The sequence below is a fragment of the Hyperoodon ampullatus genome (genome assembly GCF_949752795.1).
Source record: "Hyperoodon ampullatus genome assembly, chromosome: 1".
Lineage (NCBI taxonomy): Eukaryota > Metazoa > Chordata > Mammalia > Artiodactyla > Ziphiidae > Hyperoodon > Hyperoodon ampullatus.
In genome coordinates this window covers 44,224,984-44,240,857 of record NC_136914.1, presented here as the reverse complement: position 1 = coordinate 44,240,857, position 15,874 = coordinate 44,224,984, and the positions used below count along the sequence as shown (strand labels likewise).

Genomic DNA, 15,874 nt, shown 5'->3' with positions numbered 1-15,874 from the left:
CAAATTTGAATTACCCTTTATATTTACAAAGTACCATCTTATCTTTAAAAATTATATATGGTATTGGGTAAGAGCTGAGAGAAGAGAATCTCTCTCTGTTCTTTATGGTTTACCAAACTAATGGGTAACATGGTACTGTGGAATGTATTTACACAAAGCTAAACAAATGGAAGAAATCAGAAAATTTAAATCTTTCAGATGTTTGGTACTCTGAAGGCAAAATATTTGCTAAATTGATTGATAATTTATTTTTCCTGCTAGAAGTTATTTAAATACATCTGGCCTTATTAATTGTCAGTGCATTAATTTCCTTGAAGTTAATCTTTAATTGAGAAAAAGTGATAACATGGTTTTCTTGTTTTCTTTGTCCTCCCTTCCCCTGCCCACTAAAATCCAGTGACCTAGATGATCTTGTCCCCTAATTGTAAAAGATATCACATTTTGTTAAGGCATAGTTTGTTTAGAAGCAACTTTTTAATCAGCAAGGATAAGAGTTTAATTTTGGAGCCTTTCTTCATTATAGTTTTTTGAAAAAAGAAGAAACACTGTAGTAGTTCTAACTTTTATAACTTCAAAACAAGGGACTTTAAAAGGCCTTTGTTATGAACATATACTTAATACCTTTTCTAAAATTTATTTGATTCGGAAAATCATTTTAATGCTCTATTTTAATTTGGAGGGAAATGTATCATTTCAAAATTTTTAGATTTCTATCCCGGCAAACATGATACGTACATAACATTTTTTGTACTATTGGTTTAACCTCTACTCTTAATTAGCATATATGAGGGTTTAGAATTCATTATCTCAAGGAGGTATTGGTGAAAAACTGTTCCTCCTTTTTTACCCTCCTTTTCCCGTTGTATAATGTATTCTTTCATTTCCTCATTTATTGAGCTCTTACTATGTTAGGGCATGGTATTAAACTTGGAAGAGGGGACACAAACTTATATAAGACAAATTCTTTATTCTTTTTTTTTTTTTTTTTTTTTTTTTTTTTGCCATACGCGGGCCACTCACTGTTGTGGCCTCTCCCGTTGCGGAGCACAGGCTCCGGACGCGCAGGCTCAGCGGCCATGGCTCACTGGCCCAGCCGCTCCGCGGCACGTGGGGTCCTCCCGGACCGGGGCACGAACCCACGCCCCCTGCATCGGTAGGCGGACTCCCAACTACTGCGCCACCAGGGAAGCCCTCAAATTCTTTATACTAAAGGGGCTGGAAAATGACGATTCGAGGTTTGGAATACGGCGGCGCCCTGCAAGAATTACAAAGTGTGGGAATTTGGAAAAGGGAAATTTCAGTGAGTCACCCTATGTGATAAAAAGGAATCCTGTCATGCAGTTTGTGTTAAAATACCAATATGGCTAGAGTAACGTTGAAAGAGAGGTCGAATGAGTTTGGTTATATGAAGTCATGGGAGGCTTTTTGTGGTGGGATCTGAACTGCGCTCTGACAATTGGAGTAGATTTAATTAGAAACAAGGAACACAGAACTTCAGAAACAGCCTGGGCTGAGTGGCTGAGGCACAAGAGGGTTTGGCTTGGATGGTGGAATGATATGGGGGATAAACATTGGTAGGTAGGTTGGATCCAGATTATGGAGACCCTCAAATGTTTGAGTGGTGAAATGGCTCTTTTTGCATAAGTAGTCGAGGAAGCATGGAAGATTAATTTAGAGCATGAAATTTATAACAGTGAAAGTTTAGGTAGAATATGCTTATGGTAATGTATGGGATGATTTGAAAGATGAAAAGCTGTGTTATGTCTCTTGCAATAGTGCTTGTGAAACATGGTGAAAGGAAACCTAACATAGTGAAGACAATATGAGATTGGAAAATACGAAGACCTGAGTCTGGGTTCCAACTCTGCCACTGCCTAGCCATGTGACCTTGTCTACCTCCTATAGTGTAATCTCTCTGAGTTTTAAAATTCTCATCAGTCAAATGAGGATAATGATATCTATATCAGTGAATTGTTTTGTGAATTAAATGAGATAATGATTAAGAATGATCTAACTCAGAGGGGATGACTTTAAAACATGTGGTAGGAAGCTAGGAATGGCTAGAAGCTAGGACCATGTAGGATGGGATTATTGATCCTTCTGTAGGGTAGTCCACTGAGAGAGATGGCCAACATTCTACATGATCAATGACTTAGGTCTAAAGAGGGGTGGTATTGATATGTGCAAGGATCTAATCTAGCAAGTGGGTCATAACGACAAGGATTTCTAGATGGTGTAGCTGCGCAAAGTCAAGTATCTGGCTGTGCCCTAGTTCCGAATTCTCAGGGCATAGGTCTAGGGCCCAGCTAACAACTGGAAAAGAAGATTCAGAATTCCCATGGCAAAAGCTATATAGAATTTCAGGATCCTCCATTCAGAAAAAAGAGCCACAATTCTTGTGGGGGAACTTGTGGTGCTAATTAGTGATTCAGAGTAGAAATGTTACTTTGTTAAGGGGAAACCACAGCCCCAATGGACTATAGTTCCTTAGGGCTAATTTCAGGCACTGGGATTCTAGGTCTTTCACAATAAAACTAGGCCAAGGACTGCAAGGGAAGCAATTAATAAATTATCTGCCCTGGTCAGAATTATGTCAGGAACAGGGTGGGGCTGAACCTCTAGGTATGAAACTGTTTGCTCTTTCTGAGCCAGGCTCTGAAGGCTCTGGCAAATATTAGCTGGCAAATACTAGTTGTTGTTGTTAAAACTGTGATGGCTGTGAAAACTGGAAATAAAAATGTAAATGTGGGAAGCTTTAAAAAATTAATAGAACCTGAGAGCTCACTGGATGTAGGATGAAAAGGACAGAGAGGGCAGTCAAGTGTAACTTGGGCCTTCCAACCCTGAAAATATGAGTATCTAGAAGCATTGAAAGTGAACGCTGTTTTCACAGAGGGGTCGGAGTGTTAGAGGACAAAGTGGAATTGGGCAGGAGGGCAAGGAGAGAAGGTGAATTGGGCCTGGGAATAAATCCCAGTGGGGGATGTCACTGAGGGAAGTGGTGATCCAGGGAAATGTTCAAATCAGAAAACTACAGAACTGAGTCATTCTTCCTCCTCTTGTTCTTTCTCCTCTCCCTTGCCCACCAACACAAGGATATAATTCTGTTTTCCACAGATCTTAGAATTGTTAAACAATTATTTTTGGTCTCTTGGAAAGGTGATTGTAGAACTTTTATTAGAAAATAAAATTGTATTCAAACTAGGATAGGTCAGACTAACCTGAGAGTACCATGTGGTTTCTAGTGCAGTGTTTCATAAGGCAGTGCTGTGTAAGAGAACATTAAAAATAAAACAAAATAAAATAAAACAAAACCAAGATTAGTTTAGTTTTCTCAGGGAAAGAATAAAAATCAAAGTGATGTGGAAAAGCCCCTCCTTTTTTTCTAAAAACAAGACCATGAGATGTTTTACTCTTTCCAATTATTTCCATAAACTTGTTTTGATAGCACACCTCAAAAATATTAAGCATAAGAGATAAATCAGTTGTGAAGCTGTTTTTATAAATAGCCCTGATCCAAAAGAATTAAGAACACTGCATCCTAGGTGATGGCAGCAAAGTTCCTAAGTACCTAATGGGGAAGTAAAGGAACCTAAATAGGAAAGGAATGAGCACTCACACATGTAGGAAATTTAAATAAAACTGTAATAGATTGTTTACTTTTTTACTGAAAAAAGTAAAATATACATTTACAAAAGTAACTTCATTCATAGTGCTGGAAATATAAGCTTCATTTGACCTTTGGAGCCAAGTTGTTTTTCTCAGTAATACCTCTTGTTATTATTATTTTTAAAAAGTATCTAAGAAAGGTGTCTAAACTATGTTTTAATGGAATGAGAAGACATTGCAAAATCATTTTCTCTACAGGAAAATCATTTTCATAGAAGAGGGTACCTAATAAACATTCTGATAAGACTTTAGCTTAAATGCTTTTAGCAGGTTCTGCTATGAATGCCGACTGCTTAGTTGTGGAAATGTCTATTTATAAAATTATGGTTTAATGAAAAACCTAAAGTCTGAGCTAACTATAAAGATATATTCACAGGAAAAAAAAAAGCCAAACTGGTACAACTTACTCAAAATTGGAAATCAGTTTCTAGGACTCCTTTTAAAAAGGACTGGCTGTAGCATGAGGCTCACTGTGCATCAGATTATTTTGGGCTTCTATTTATCCAAGGATCTTTAGTACTGAATATAGATAAGGTGTCTCCTTATAACATCTTTCACATTAATGGTTAGAAAGTTTGGGACTGTATTTCCCACCTCCTCCTTTTTTTGCCTAATACAATGTTGGGTTAGTAGTTATTGCCTAATTCATGTTTATCAATGAATGAATAAATAAAATCCATGCTTCTTGAAAATATTTTTATATTTTTAAAATATAATTATGGTGTGTTTAAGCATTACAAAAATCAACTCCTTTTTTCTGCCAGAAAATACTTTGTTTTGAATTGACTTCTGATTCCATATTATTTTGACTTTATCCTCTTATTTATATTCCACTGTATTAAGACTTTTGGTTACAAGTGACAAAAAGCACGTTCATACTAGCTTAAGGGAGAAAAAAAAAAGAGAGGTATTGGCTTATCTAACTAACTGGGTGGTCCAGAGGAGGAAATTGCCTCAGGTACAGTTAGATCCGGGGAACCAATCCACGTTCTTAAGGTCTTCTCTCTTTGTAAGTTTTGCCTATGATTCTATTTGCCTCATTCTCTCCTTATTCCCATGAGTGGCAGTTGAAAGTAATTGCCAAGTGTTTCAGCTTACATAGACCTCAATTAGCAAGCCTATTGGAAAGAGAGAACTGTTGTCTCTGGGCATCAGTATATTCTGTCCCAGTTAAGGACTCTGATTGACTCAGTTGAGTCAAGTGCTTATTCCTGTAACAATTACATAGTCAACAAACATATTTGGACCAGCCTGAGTAACATGCTTACCCCCATGATGAAAGATTGGGAGCAAGGTGGAGAGGGCTAACGATTGACAGCCTCACCAGGAGCACATGGAGTAGAGAACAGTTTTCCCAATAGAAAGGGGACACTTCATAGATGTGTAAGGATGAAAAAATGTTCTGGGTAGGGAAGAAAAATCAATAGTATTACAGTCCACTGTATTAAAATGCATTTAAAATATTTTTGACATATTCTAATAAGGCACTCTATTCCTTCTAAATTCCAATTAACTAAAAAATACAAATAGAAAATTTGCTTTAAAATAGTCATTTAATTTACTGAAATTTTATAATCTTGACATCCTTTGTCCAATGGTCTATTTGCATTTGCATAATAATTTTACTTAATAATAACATTATTCTTTCCTTCTTTCTTTGGTTGGGATTGTAGTATAAGGAAATCAAATCCATTTTGGAAAAATAATTACAGTTTTTTTGTGATATTTTTTGAGAACACTAAAGTGGTGCCATTAGGTTACATAGCCAAAATTAAGTGCCAAATGTTTATTTCTTAACATTAATCTGTTGGGCTACAAAAGAAGATGACCTTTAGAGGCTCACTTGTTTTTGAAAGCAAATTCAGTTGAGTAGAAGGACATTAAAAAGGGGGATAAAATGGTTAAGATTTATGATTAAATGTACCATTAGTGTAAATTATGATGCGTAAATGCATAATTTCTCAGTTATATCTCATTTCCCCCCCTGAAATAATAATTCCTAATTTATTTGGAAGCATATTTTTGAAAACTTACTGTGTTCAAGACACTTTTCTGATGTTGGGTTACAGAGATGGATATGGTACCCTTGACTTTTGTGAGCTTACAATTTTTAGGGATATGTGTTTGTAAAGTCAATAAAACTGATAAAGCTTTTTTTTTTCTATCCTTGTTGCATAGGGAAATAGTTTATTTGCCACTCTGGATTTCTGAAAAATCAAATAAAACAAGTATAGACTTATCATGCTTGTCAGGTCTATTTCATGTTTTATTTAATGAAACAAGGGAGTGTGTAAAGAGGACCAATATGAAATAATATATGCATCAAAATGAAAAACATGTTGGGACTCAATATCTTTAGATTCTGAACAAATAGTACATTTATTATTACTTTACCCCATAATTTCAGCGCACTTTTTATGGAAAGTCTATCCTTTAAGAAAGCATTAAATAATTATTCTAAGTTTGCACTGAACAAAAGAAAGGAAAAAAATCAGAGACATATAAACTTTTGTTTCATATCACAATCCACTTTGGGGCGTATTTCTATGGTATAGTGAGAAAGGAAGACCTGCTAATATGATTTGTTATGAAAACTGCAATTATAACATGCAGAAGAACTTAAATGTCATTTCGCTATTTTGTTTCACAATTTGTGATATGGGCATAATTTCACCAACAGTATAATCAGAACTACTCATCTGTTATGTTTGGAGCAGAGAGGAGTAAAAGGCAATGATTATAACTTACATTCTTCCCTAGATTTATTAGAGTAAAAGTTTGTTTAGAATTTGTCACTTGTGCTTATACTACTCACTTACTTGCAAAGGGAGAGAAAATCCATATTTAGAAATGGGTCAGTGCAGAACATGCTGTATTGAGCAACTGGCATTTTGAACCTCCAAGCATTTAAAAAAAACAAACACAACCAAAACACATAACTACAAATTGCAATTGTTTTTCATTGACATATTACCTCTTAGAGAAAAATATATTTGGTAGGAATGTTTCACACCTAGAGCGAAAACAAAATCATATCTGAATGTTGAAAGGTAAAAAAGCAAACAAGAAAAGATTGTAAGAAACATCTTTCCAGTTGTTTTAGCTGCTTATTTTATGCACATGTGTGGCTAACTACTAAAGCTTCATTTTAGGGAGATCTTTTTTTGGGGAACTAATGCTGTGCAGTGATTTTTCCTTATGAGATTTAAACTTGGAATGCTTCATATTTGGGATGAACTCCTGTAGTGCTTAAGCTTCTCAGTGAGTCAGAAAAAAAGTAGCTTGTGTTTTTAGACCTTATTATTATTCTTACTGATATTTCCTGACATGCTGTATGTCATGGAAATTAGCAGTTTCTATTTGTTAGGATACAATGAAGGTATTTGTAAATTATCTGTAACGTTCTGTTTTACATTATGTTATATATTCAAAGTCAGTGTTAGAAAATTATTGCCAGAATGAATATTTTGAATTTTGAATAAGGTTAAAAATGTTGGAGATGTTTGGGTAGCATATTGAATTTAAGTGTGAAGAAGTAATCTGTTTTTTGGGGAAAAATCTTTTTATTTAGAATGGACCTTAAAAAAGAAGGTCACATTCATTCAATGGGACTTAATATCCTTTTGCTCTTTCACATATACTATCCAGAATCAGCCCTCTTTTTAAAAGAAGATGCATATCTTAAATTTGTTTCTTTTCATGTTGTTTTTATTGTTTCTTTTTCTCTTTGTTAAAAAAAATTATTTTTGCATTTGGCTCAATGCCTTATGAGTGCCATTGATTCTCAAAATTTGAACTATACAAATAAGTTTTCCTTTCATTGTGTGTGACCAAAGATGTGATTTGATTGACTCAAGTAGCCCCTCATTAAGCTCTGTAATTTTAAATATACTTAACTGTTCATTGTTACATACCCCATTTATTTGTCTTATAGCCAAAATGCTTGTGCTTTTTATTAGAAAGTTTTACATGTACTCTTCAATTAATTCAATAAATATTAATTGAGAAGCTGCTGTTTATAACATTGTGTTATATACCTTTTATATTAGATTGGTTTTAAATATGAAGTATTATTATTCATTATAAAAGTTTTTACATAGTTTCTTCTGGAATGGGCTCTATTTTCCAAATACAGTATCCTTACCATCACCATTTAGAAATTGGAAAAAATATAGATTTTAAAAATCTGTCTTGTTTTATACTAGTTGTAGGAAGTGGGTTTTTTGTTTGTTTGTTTTATTTAAACTGGATGCTTGATCTTCAAAACATAAGACCTATATACTGCTCCCAAATTCAACATGAACTTCCAAGACACTGTAGGTCCTAAGTAACATTTTACTTCATCCCATCCCCCCATCTTAACTAATTCCATGCTAAATTTTATCTTAGATATAGCCCAACTATAATTCTCCACTAATTAATCCCATTTTATCTTCAATACCAGAAGAAAAAGGCCACAAGTATATTCATTGTATGCATTTTTTAACGCCATGGTATGGCTTTTACTACTCCCTACATGTTCCATATTTGTCATTATAACATGTCCATTATGTAAACATGTTCAGGAACTTACAAGATCTCAATCAAAATGTGGTTTCATATGTATCTTAAAATATCTAACAAAGAATAAATCAAGTCTGATGCTATCTGGTTGTTTCTGCTGTAGATGTTTCTGTGATTAACACTGTCACTTCACCTGGTTATTATTCAGTCCTTATAAAGACCTGATCCTAACCCTATAGTCAAGATGGGTAAGAAACTGCTTCGTGGCCACTGGGATTCTTGGAAGATTGTCTCTGACTTAGCAGAGGTTCTCACACGGCCACAAATCTTGCCAGTTCTGGCTCCAAAGTGCATATCTGCCCCTTGTTGCTCTGTATGCAAATTGGGCCTTTAGTGAAATCCTGCAGCCTGACCACATGCACTAGACGCAGACTCAATCCAAATTAATTTGGAATATGCCTGCAATATCTAGGGTGAAACACCATTCTAATACTCCATTCAAGTCAAACTTCTGGAAAGGGACAGCACAATGGAATCTACTTTCATCTCCTTCCAAACATCTGTATCTCAGAGAGGCCAGCGGGCAGAGCTGACTCCTAAGGCTGCATCTGGTCTTTCCACTAACCAAAACTAACCCAGAGGGGGCGATTACCAACCTTATCTTATCCTACCCCACTCCCTTGACAAATAGAGAAATTCAGTGAAATTCATGTTTACAGAGTTCACCAAACTCTTGAGAGTATTCTGATGATCTAAATTATACAGAGAATGTATCGAAATTGTATACGAGTTAGAAACAACAGAAAATAAATAGCTATAATTTGTAAGGATGAATGCTATTTTTCCACCTGCAGTTTTATCCCAAACAACTCAGAAGAGGGGAAATATTGGATTTTCACTTTCTTATGACGTGTATTCAAGACAAATACATTTTAAATAGGACAGAAAGTTTTGATAATGAGAAACAACAGTGACTGTTATAGGGATTAAATATATAAAACCATCTTTAGGCATTTAATTCACAGTTTGGGACAACAAGCTGGAATGTAGACATTTTACACAAAGTAACAGAATTTAGAATTCTATATATTTCAGACTCTTTTCTATTATAGATTTTTATTGGTTTATGAACACAGGTCTTGCAGATGGTCTTGTGTATACCATCAGCTCATCTGCCTAGACCTCTCCCTCCTGGAAGTTCACACTTTTATCTCCTACCCAACCTGTGCCCTGTGGGTGTAACTGTAGGTTAAAAACGTTTAAAGACCCTGTGGTTCACAAATACTGGAGGAAAAGAGACTAAGAAAAAGAGTAACAGAGGGACAGACATGTAGGCAGACCTTGTTTTCCAATGTTGGCATCCCATTTTAGAAAATGTTTTCCCTCATGCTGCTTGTGTTTCTTGCTTTACTAATGTTTATGTTGCCTGCATTTCCATGTATAGGGATTTTCATGCCTTAACAAAATATCCTCCTGAGGCTATAATACTGTCCAGGTTGTTTGAAGCGTCATGCATTCACATGTTGACATTCATATATTAGTATGAATGCGTTCATGACATGAGAACAGCTATGTTGAAATAGAATATTTGGGGAGATGGGGCAAACGTGGATCATGATTGTGTTTAGAAAAAGAGTGTCTCTGTGTGTCTAGCAACCCAGGTGAGACAATGAGAGGGGAGGGACAAAGACTCATTTAGTCTGTATCAAAAATTTGCTGCTCCAAAGAAAAAATAGAGAAAAACCAAACCAAACCAAACAAAATCACCAAACTTCTGCCTTCTGGCTCTGAATGTGCCTTTCTGTTCCCAGGACTCAGGCAAATTCTAGAGTTTTAGAACTATAAAACCTGAATACCATTGACATCATTACTTTTATGGAAAAAAAAATCTGTCCTAAGATCAAATAACATTAATTTTTCTAAGCACCGTTTGATTTTAGTTTCCAAGTGCTTGTTGTGTTCTTATACCAGTATTAGGACCTCTGGTAGCTTGTTGTTCTGGTAGCCTGGCTTGTCTTTTAGCTTCTGGATGATGCTGAGAAGTAAAAAGTACAAGTGTTTTATCTGTACAAAACCAAATTTGAGAAAGAAAGCAGTAATAAAGTAAGACAATAGAGAAAAATAAATACATAAAAAGAGAGAGGCCCCTAACCATTTGGGTATCCCATATATTACTAACTCATAGGATGATCTACAATTTGAATTTATTCACAGTCAGTGGTGTTGGGAACTTTAAAACAAACCTGTAAAAACTCCATAAATAAAGGTGAAAGCTTAGTGACATAATTTTGAAGATAAGAAATAAGCCCGATTTTAGATTGTTTTTGATAGTATAAAAGGTTTCCAGGCAAAACAAGCAGGTGAATTTCACTAGTTTGTTGGATATTAGGTTTTGTAACGGGTAGACCATTTATCACAAGTCTGGAGGGTGGCAGAGGGCAGTGGTTAGAGGAATGGGCTTTGGACTCAATCAAACCTGGGGAGATCTGGCTCTGCTATTTAAAAAGCTAATTGTTCTAGGACAATTTTTAAAAATCTAAGTTCCAATTTTCTCATCTGTAAAATGGGGATAAAAATAGTATGCATTCTTAAGACTTGGAAGGATTAATTGGAGAAATTTATATAAAGTGCTTAGCACAGTTCCTAGAACATAATGAGCACCCAACAAATGGTAATTATTATTATTGTTAGAAATTCTTTTGAATTTTTGACTGCTGCTAGTTGTACTGAATTTACAAAGTTTGACTTTTTTCATCTATATTAAGATTTGAGGATTTAAAAGTAGGGATTAGGTAATAATGTACATATTTTTTTCATTTATAAATAATCCTTAATACTAATATTATTTTTTAAGTGAACAGATGCTTCAGTAGTATACTTTTTTCATGGTGATCATCAAGTTCTTTGCCAATTTATATATATATATATAAATATATATATATATATATATATTTATATATATATATGTATATAAATGGACTCCAAAGTCTCAAATGATGCAATTTTGCATCTAGTGTGTCGATGACTTAGAGAACCCTGGTTTTATTAATAGCATTTGGTTTGTCTTTAAATTTGTTCTATGGTGCTATTAGCTCTCTTGATGTCAACTAAGGCCGACCTTTATTGGAAACTATTTTCTGTTTCTGTTGAGACTTAATGAAGGCAGATGGCAACACATATTTGAAGAAACATCCTTACAACGTCCTCTTGTTGTACAGGTTGTACAGGTGATGAAAGTGCAGAGTATGAATAATAATGCGTCAATTATCATAGATGGGACACCTGATCCAATGTTCAATCAATCAATAACAGTATTTAAGTTGATAAAAATTAACTAGTGTTTTAAAATAGTTGTCCCATCTGTCAGTTGTCATTTAGTGATGACAATTTTAATGTAATAGGTCCATTTTGAGGTCTTGAGCATTTGAACTTGTGCAATTACTTGGCAAGACTAGATTATGAAGTGCTTTGTATTTATGGAAGTGCTTGTTTAAAAATTTAATGTAAACTATTTGCATATGAATACTAAATCACAGCAACTTCTAGTTGTTCTTTTCTTAAAATAGCAACATGGTAAACTCTAGATAGAAAAACCAAATTTAGAGCAAATTTTATTTTCTAAAATGCATACACTTTCTTCTCTCGTTTCTTTCCCCACCACATTTTCTTGCTCTCTAATTATCATGTGAAGATGGTTTTGGTGAACTTAGTTTCAAATTATGGGTCTCTGGATTTCCAACCTTTACAATTTTTTGAAAGGCTAGATGCTTTTTCACATAAATTAACTTTATTTTGCTTTATCTTGGTCTTTTTATGATTGTTGATTTGCTTACTAGATAGACATTTTTAATATTCTCATTAATTCGTGCATTCAATCTGTATTCTCTAAGCATTTTTTGTTGTTGTTGTACTGTGTGTACAAAGCAATGTGCTAGTCCTGGAAAGCTGGCACAGTATAATATGATCCCATTTCTATGCTCAGAGCTTGTCTTCTAATAGAGGAGGTGATTCAACACTCAATAAGATCCTAAGAAATAAAAAAGAAAAAAAACCCAAAATAAACTTTAGAGAAAGGTAGGTAGTGTTCTGAGGGGGATTCATCTAGATTTTGTCAGATGGTGATGCCAATTTAATGACTCATGGTCTAAACTGCTTGTCTTTCAATGAATGTGTTACCTGAATCACTTTTTCATTCAATAATATCATTTCTATAGAACTCATTTTGTTAAAATAATTAAGTACGAATATTAAACTAATGTAAGGGTATTCTTATATATAAATGTATATTATACAAGTTACTGCACGATGTAACCAACCTTTAGTTATTCTTAACCTCTGCTTAATGTAATTTAATTTCATTAATCTCAGACTTGAATAGAACATAAATTTCTAAATTATTCTGAACTTATTCTTGAAAATCAAAATACTTTACAGGGGATAAACAGGGTCTGACTTCAGAACAGTAGACCATCAATGGACCTTGAAGGTCTTTATTCTCCAGTCTTAAGGAGAGCTCCATTAGAATTGATCAATTGATCTTGCTATTATAACTACCATTTTAGAAATGTTTTGATGAAAACATCAAATCAAAAGAGGAAGTCAACACAAACATTTGTCTTAATAGTTTGAGATCTGATTTAATTATGGCCAATATTTTTAGGAGAAAGAAAACCAACATAATTTCAGAAATTCACACAGGTCATTCTGGGTTGCATAGTCTTTGACACAGCTTTTGGAAAATCTCTTTATAATTTCTTGATTTACCTTATTCTAAGGAATTTAAAAAATGCTTTCTATTTCCAATAGACTCAATCTTTAAGCCTCTTTCATAATTTTCTTGATGTTCAAAACATTTTTTTGTAATGCTGATAGAGGTGTGCCTAAAATAACTAGTAAAAAGATCATAAGCTGTAAGATCAGTCAGTTTCCTTAACAGGGTTTATTTTAAAATAAATTCTTTCAAGAGTTGTCACCAGATAAAAATAGATTTGGGGGCTTTATGTTTTCTTTTGACCGTCCATTTTCGAGGCTCAGTTCTCACTTTTATTTCAAATTCGTCAAAACTAAAGCAATAATACCCCAATTTTGTTAGTTAGGGTATTATTAGCTTCATATTCCTTTGGCAAAACCTTTTTAGCTTCATATTTCTTTGGCAAAAGTTTTGTATTCTGTTCCCTTCAGAGTCTTGTTATCTGAATTATGTCAAAATATTTAAAGATGTTAGTGATTTGAGATACTTTCCTTCCAAGAGGACACATTAACCTTTGACAATGGTCCTCAATTTTTAAATGAACAAAGGTACTCACTCGTCAAAGGAGTGAGTGTTGATCATCAAAGATAAAATAGCAGACCACAGGTGTTTGGGCCCTGACAGTCTTTGGGTGACTGACTCTGGAATCTCTTTGGTTATTTATGAGTTTAAATCGACCTCACTTGGAATTTCTCAGATATAATACTTTATTCTATTTGTTTCCTAATTACTAAAGCCTCAATCACTAAGTGAAAAGTGGATTCACTGGGAAATGACCTTAAAAAGTGCAAATGTTCCCTCTTTCAGAGAGGCATATTCAGCAACAAAAATTCCGTGATTTGACCCAGCTGTATTTTAGAGTCTGACAATTTATATTTCCACTGTTATTAAAGAAAGCACAGAAAGCATTTCTATATCCTGCTACAGTCCTTCCTTCCTGTTTTAGTTATGAGCAGGAGATGCTAGACACTACTGTACATCATCTGTCTTTAATGTCTGTCAAGAAAGAAATGTTGTTCAAAGATCATCTGGAACTTGTCTGCCTTTGCTAATGTAGTGCAGAGCAGTTCTAAAAATAAAGGCAGGATTGTTGAGTCCATTAGGAGCAGCTTATTTCATCATTGTTGTTTTTCACTTGTAGCCTTGTGCCTTGTATGGTGGTTTCTGTTTCTCAGAACAAGCTAAGAAGAGCCATTCTGTTCCTGTGCTCTGGGAATGCTGGAGTAGAGAGTCTGTCTTTTTGAGAATAATATTTGGCTCATACAAGGGGCCTGTGTTCTGCAAGTGTAATGTTTGATGCATGTAAGGAGGATTAGCGTCCATGGGAATTGAGACAGAGAAATTGAATAGAAATGCCAGAGTGAAATAAAGAAGTGTTTATTTATTGATATTATGTTGAACCTTTTAGTAGAAAGCATTAAATTAGTATAATTAAATAGGAGGTCTGATTTTGCTATCTTGTTTTTGCCTGATGGGAAATTCAGCATTGATTTTATGGCTATCAGGAAATTTTAGTTATCTTTTCATGTCTAAAGTTCCCAGACTTTGAGGCAACAACCCACTTTATCTGTGCTTATCTGTATTTATTCTAATCAAATAAGGGTTCCTACAGAATACAATCTTAGAATATATACTGAAAGACAACACAGGAATTTCCTAAGAGCTTGGTAGCTGTATACGAGAGGGTTAATAAAATTTTCTCTGCCATCTATTGAAGTTAAAGGGAGGACCACAGATTATTAGTAATCTTATAATTCACTTTACCTGTTATGATTTAGTGCTATACCTTGGTCTTCTTTTTTTCCTTTTTAGATACTAGCTCAGTCGTGCACTGAAATCCTGGAATTACGGCCCTCAAGCGTCTGTGTGGGGGGTAAGTGGTTAGAATTTAAAAATACCTTGTAAGAAGTTGTACTTTTTTCCTAGTTAAAATATACAATTTGAAACTCATGTTGGAAAGAGAATAGCAAAATTAATTTTTTGGCATCTTTTTCTGTAAGAATTTTTAAATAATTCCTTGAAATATTTCTATTTTAAATTCAAATTTTTAAGATTGGAGTGTTATTTTAAATAATGAACATATTGTGCGACAGGCTTTTAAAATCTTCTGTATATTTAGTTCATGTTTGAGACCTTTCCTATGACAAGTAAAGTAGAAAATTTTCTCTTTTATCTGATTATACAGTCAGGTATCTGTAGACTTTGAGCTCCGTGCCTTGATGACCTGGCCAAAGTACAGTACATGCCAGCTCAGGGCCCATAAAGAAGTGATTTATAGGTGGATGACAGGAAAGAAGCAGGTGGCTTCATCAGCTGGTTCTAAGAACAGACTCGGGTTTTAGCACTTTCAATCCATCCAACCCAAAGAGAGTGCGATTCTCTCTGGCCTATACTATTTCTACTTCAGGTCTTACCTGGAGTTCATTTTAACCTGACTTTTCTTTCAAAAGGAAAAACATTGGGTCTGGTGGGGAAGGAAATGTGCTGTGCAATTTACTGCAGAACCTCCCAACTGCTGGACACAGGATGAAGTTCTACATCTTTTAGACTCCTCCATTAATGATTACTGAGACGTCCAGAGGAATAGTGCATTTGAACATTCCAGAGCAGGATGGCGTTCTATGCATTTAGAATTTTACCTAATCCTCATAACAACACTATTCGACAGTTTTATAATCCTGGGTTCATGGATGGGGAAACTGAGACAGAGACATGTTCATTACTTGCTATTAGGAAATGTCCTGTTAGACTCTTGTCTATCTCACTCCTAAAGCTCATGTTCTTTTTCTGAGTCACATTTTAAGTTTCACTTGCACTTTATTTTAACTTATAAGAAAATTCCTTTCATAAAACACTGAATGGAGAGTGGCATGGCAGTATTTTCTTCCACAGTTAATTACGCTATATGTGTTACATTATTTCAGATAGGAGGTCTCCGAGAGGATTGAAAGT

The 15,874-nt window shown here is 34.5% G+C and overlaps 1 protein-coding gene across 2 annotated transcripts in view; it reads left to right on the top strand.

Annotated features, from left to right (window-relative positions):
• ANTXR2 (ANTXR cell adhesion molecule 2) overlaps positions 1–15,874 on the top strand; it is a gene marked incomplete at both ends in the record, with an annotated part of 141,577 nt that overhangs the window by 20,310 nt on the left and 105,393 nt on the right. For both annotated transcript variants that reach the window (XM_079705053.1, XM_079705052.1), the window contains one exon: positions 14,735–14,795. In XM_079705053.1, the coding sequence (XP_079561179.1) occupies positions 14,735–14,795 (61 nt within the window). The remainder of the gene's footprint in view (positions 1–14,734; positions 14,796–15,874) is intronic.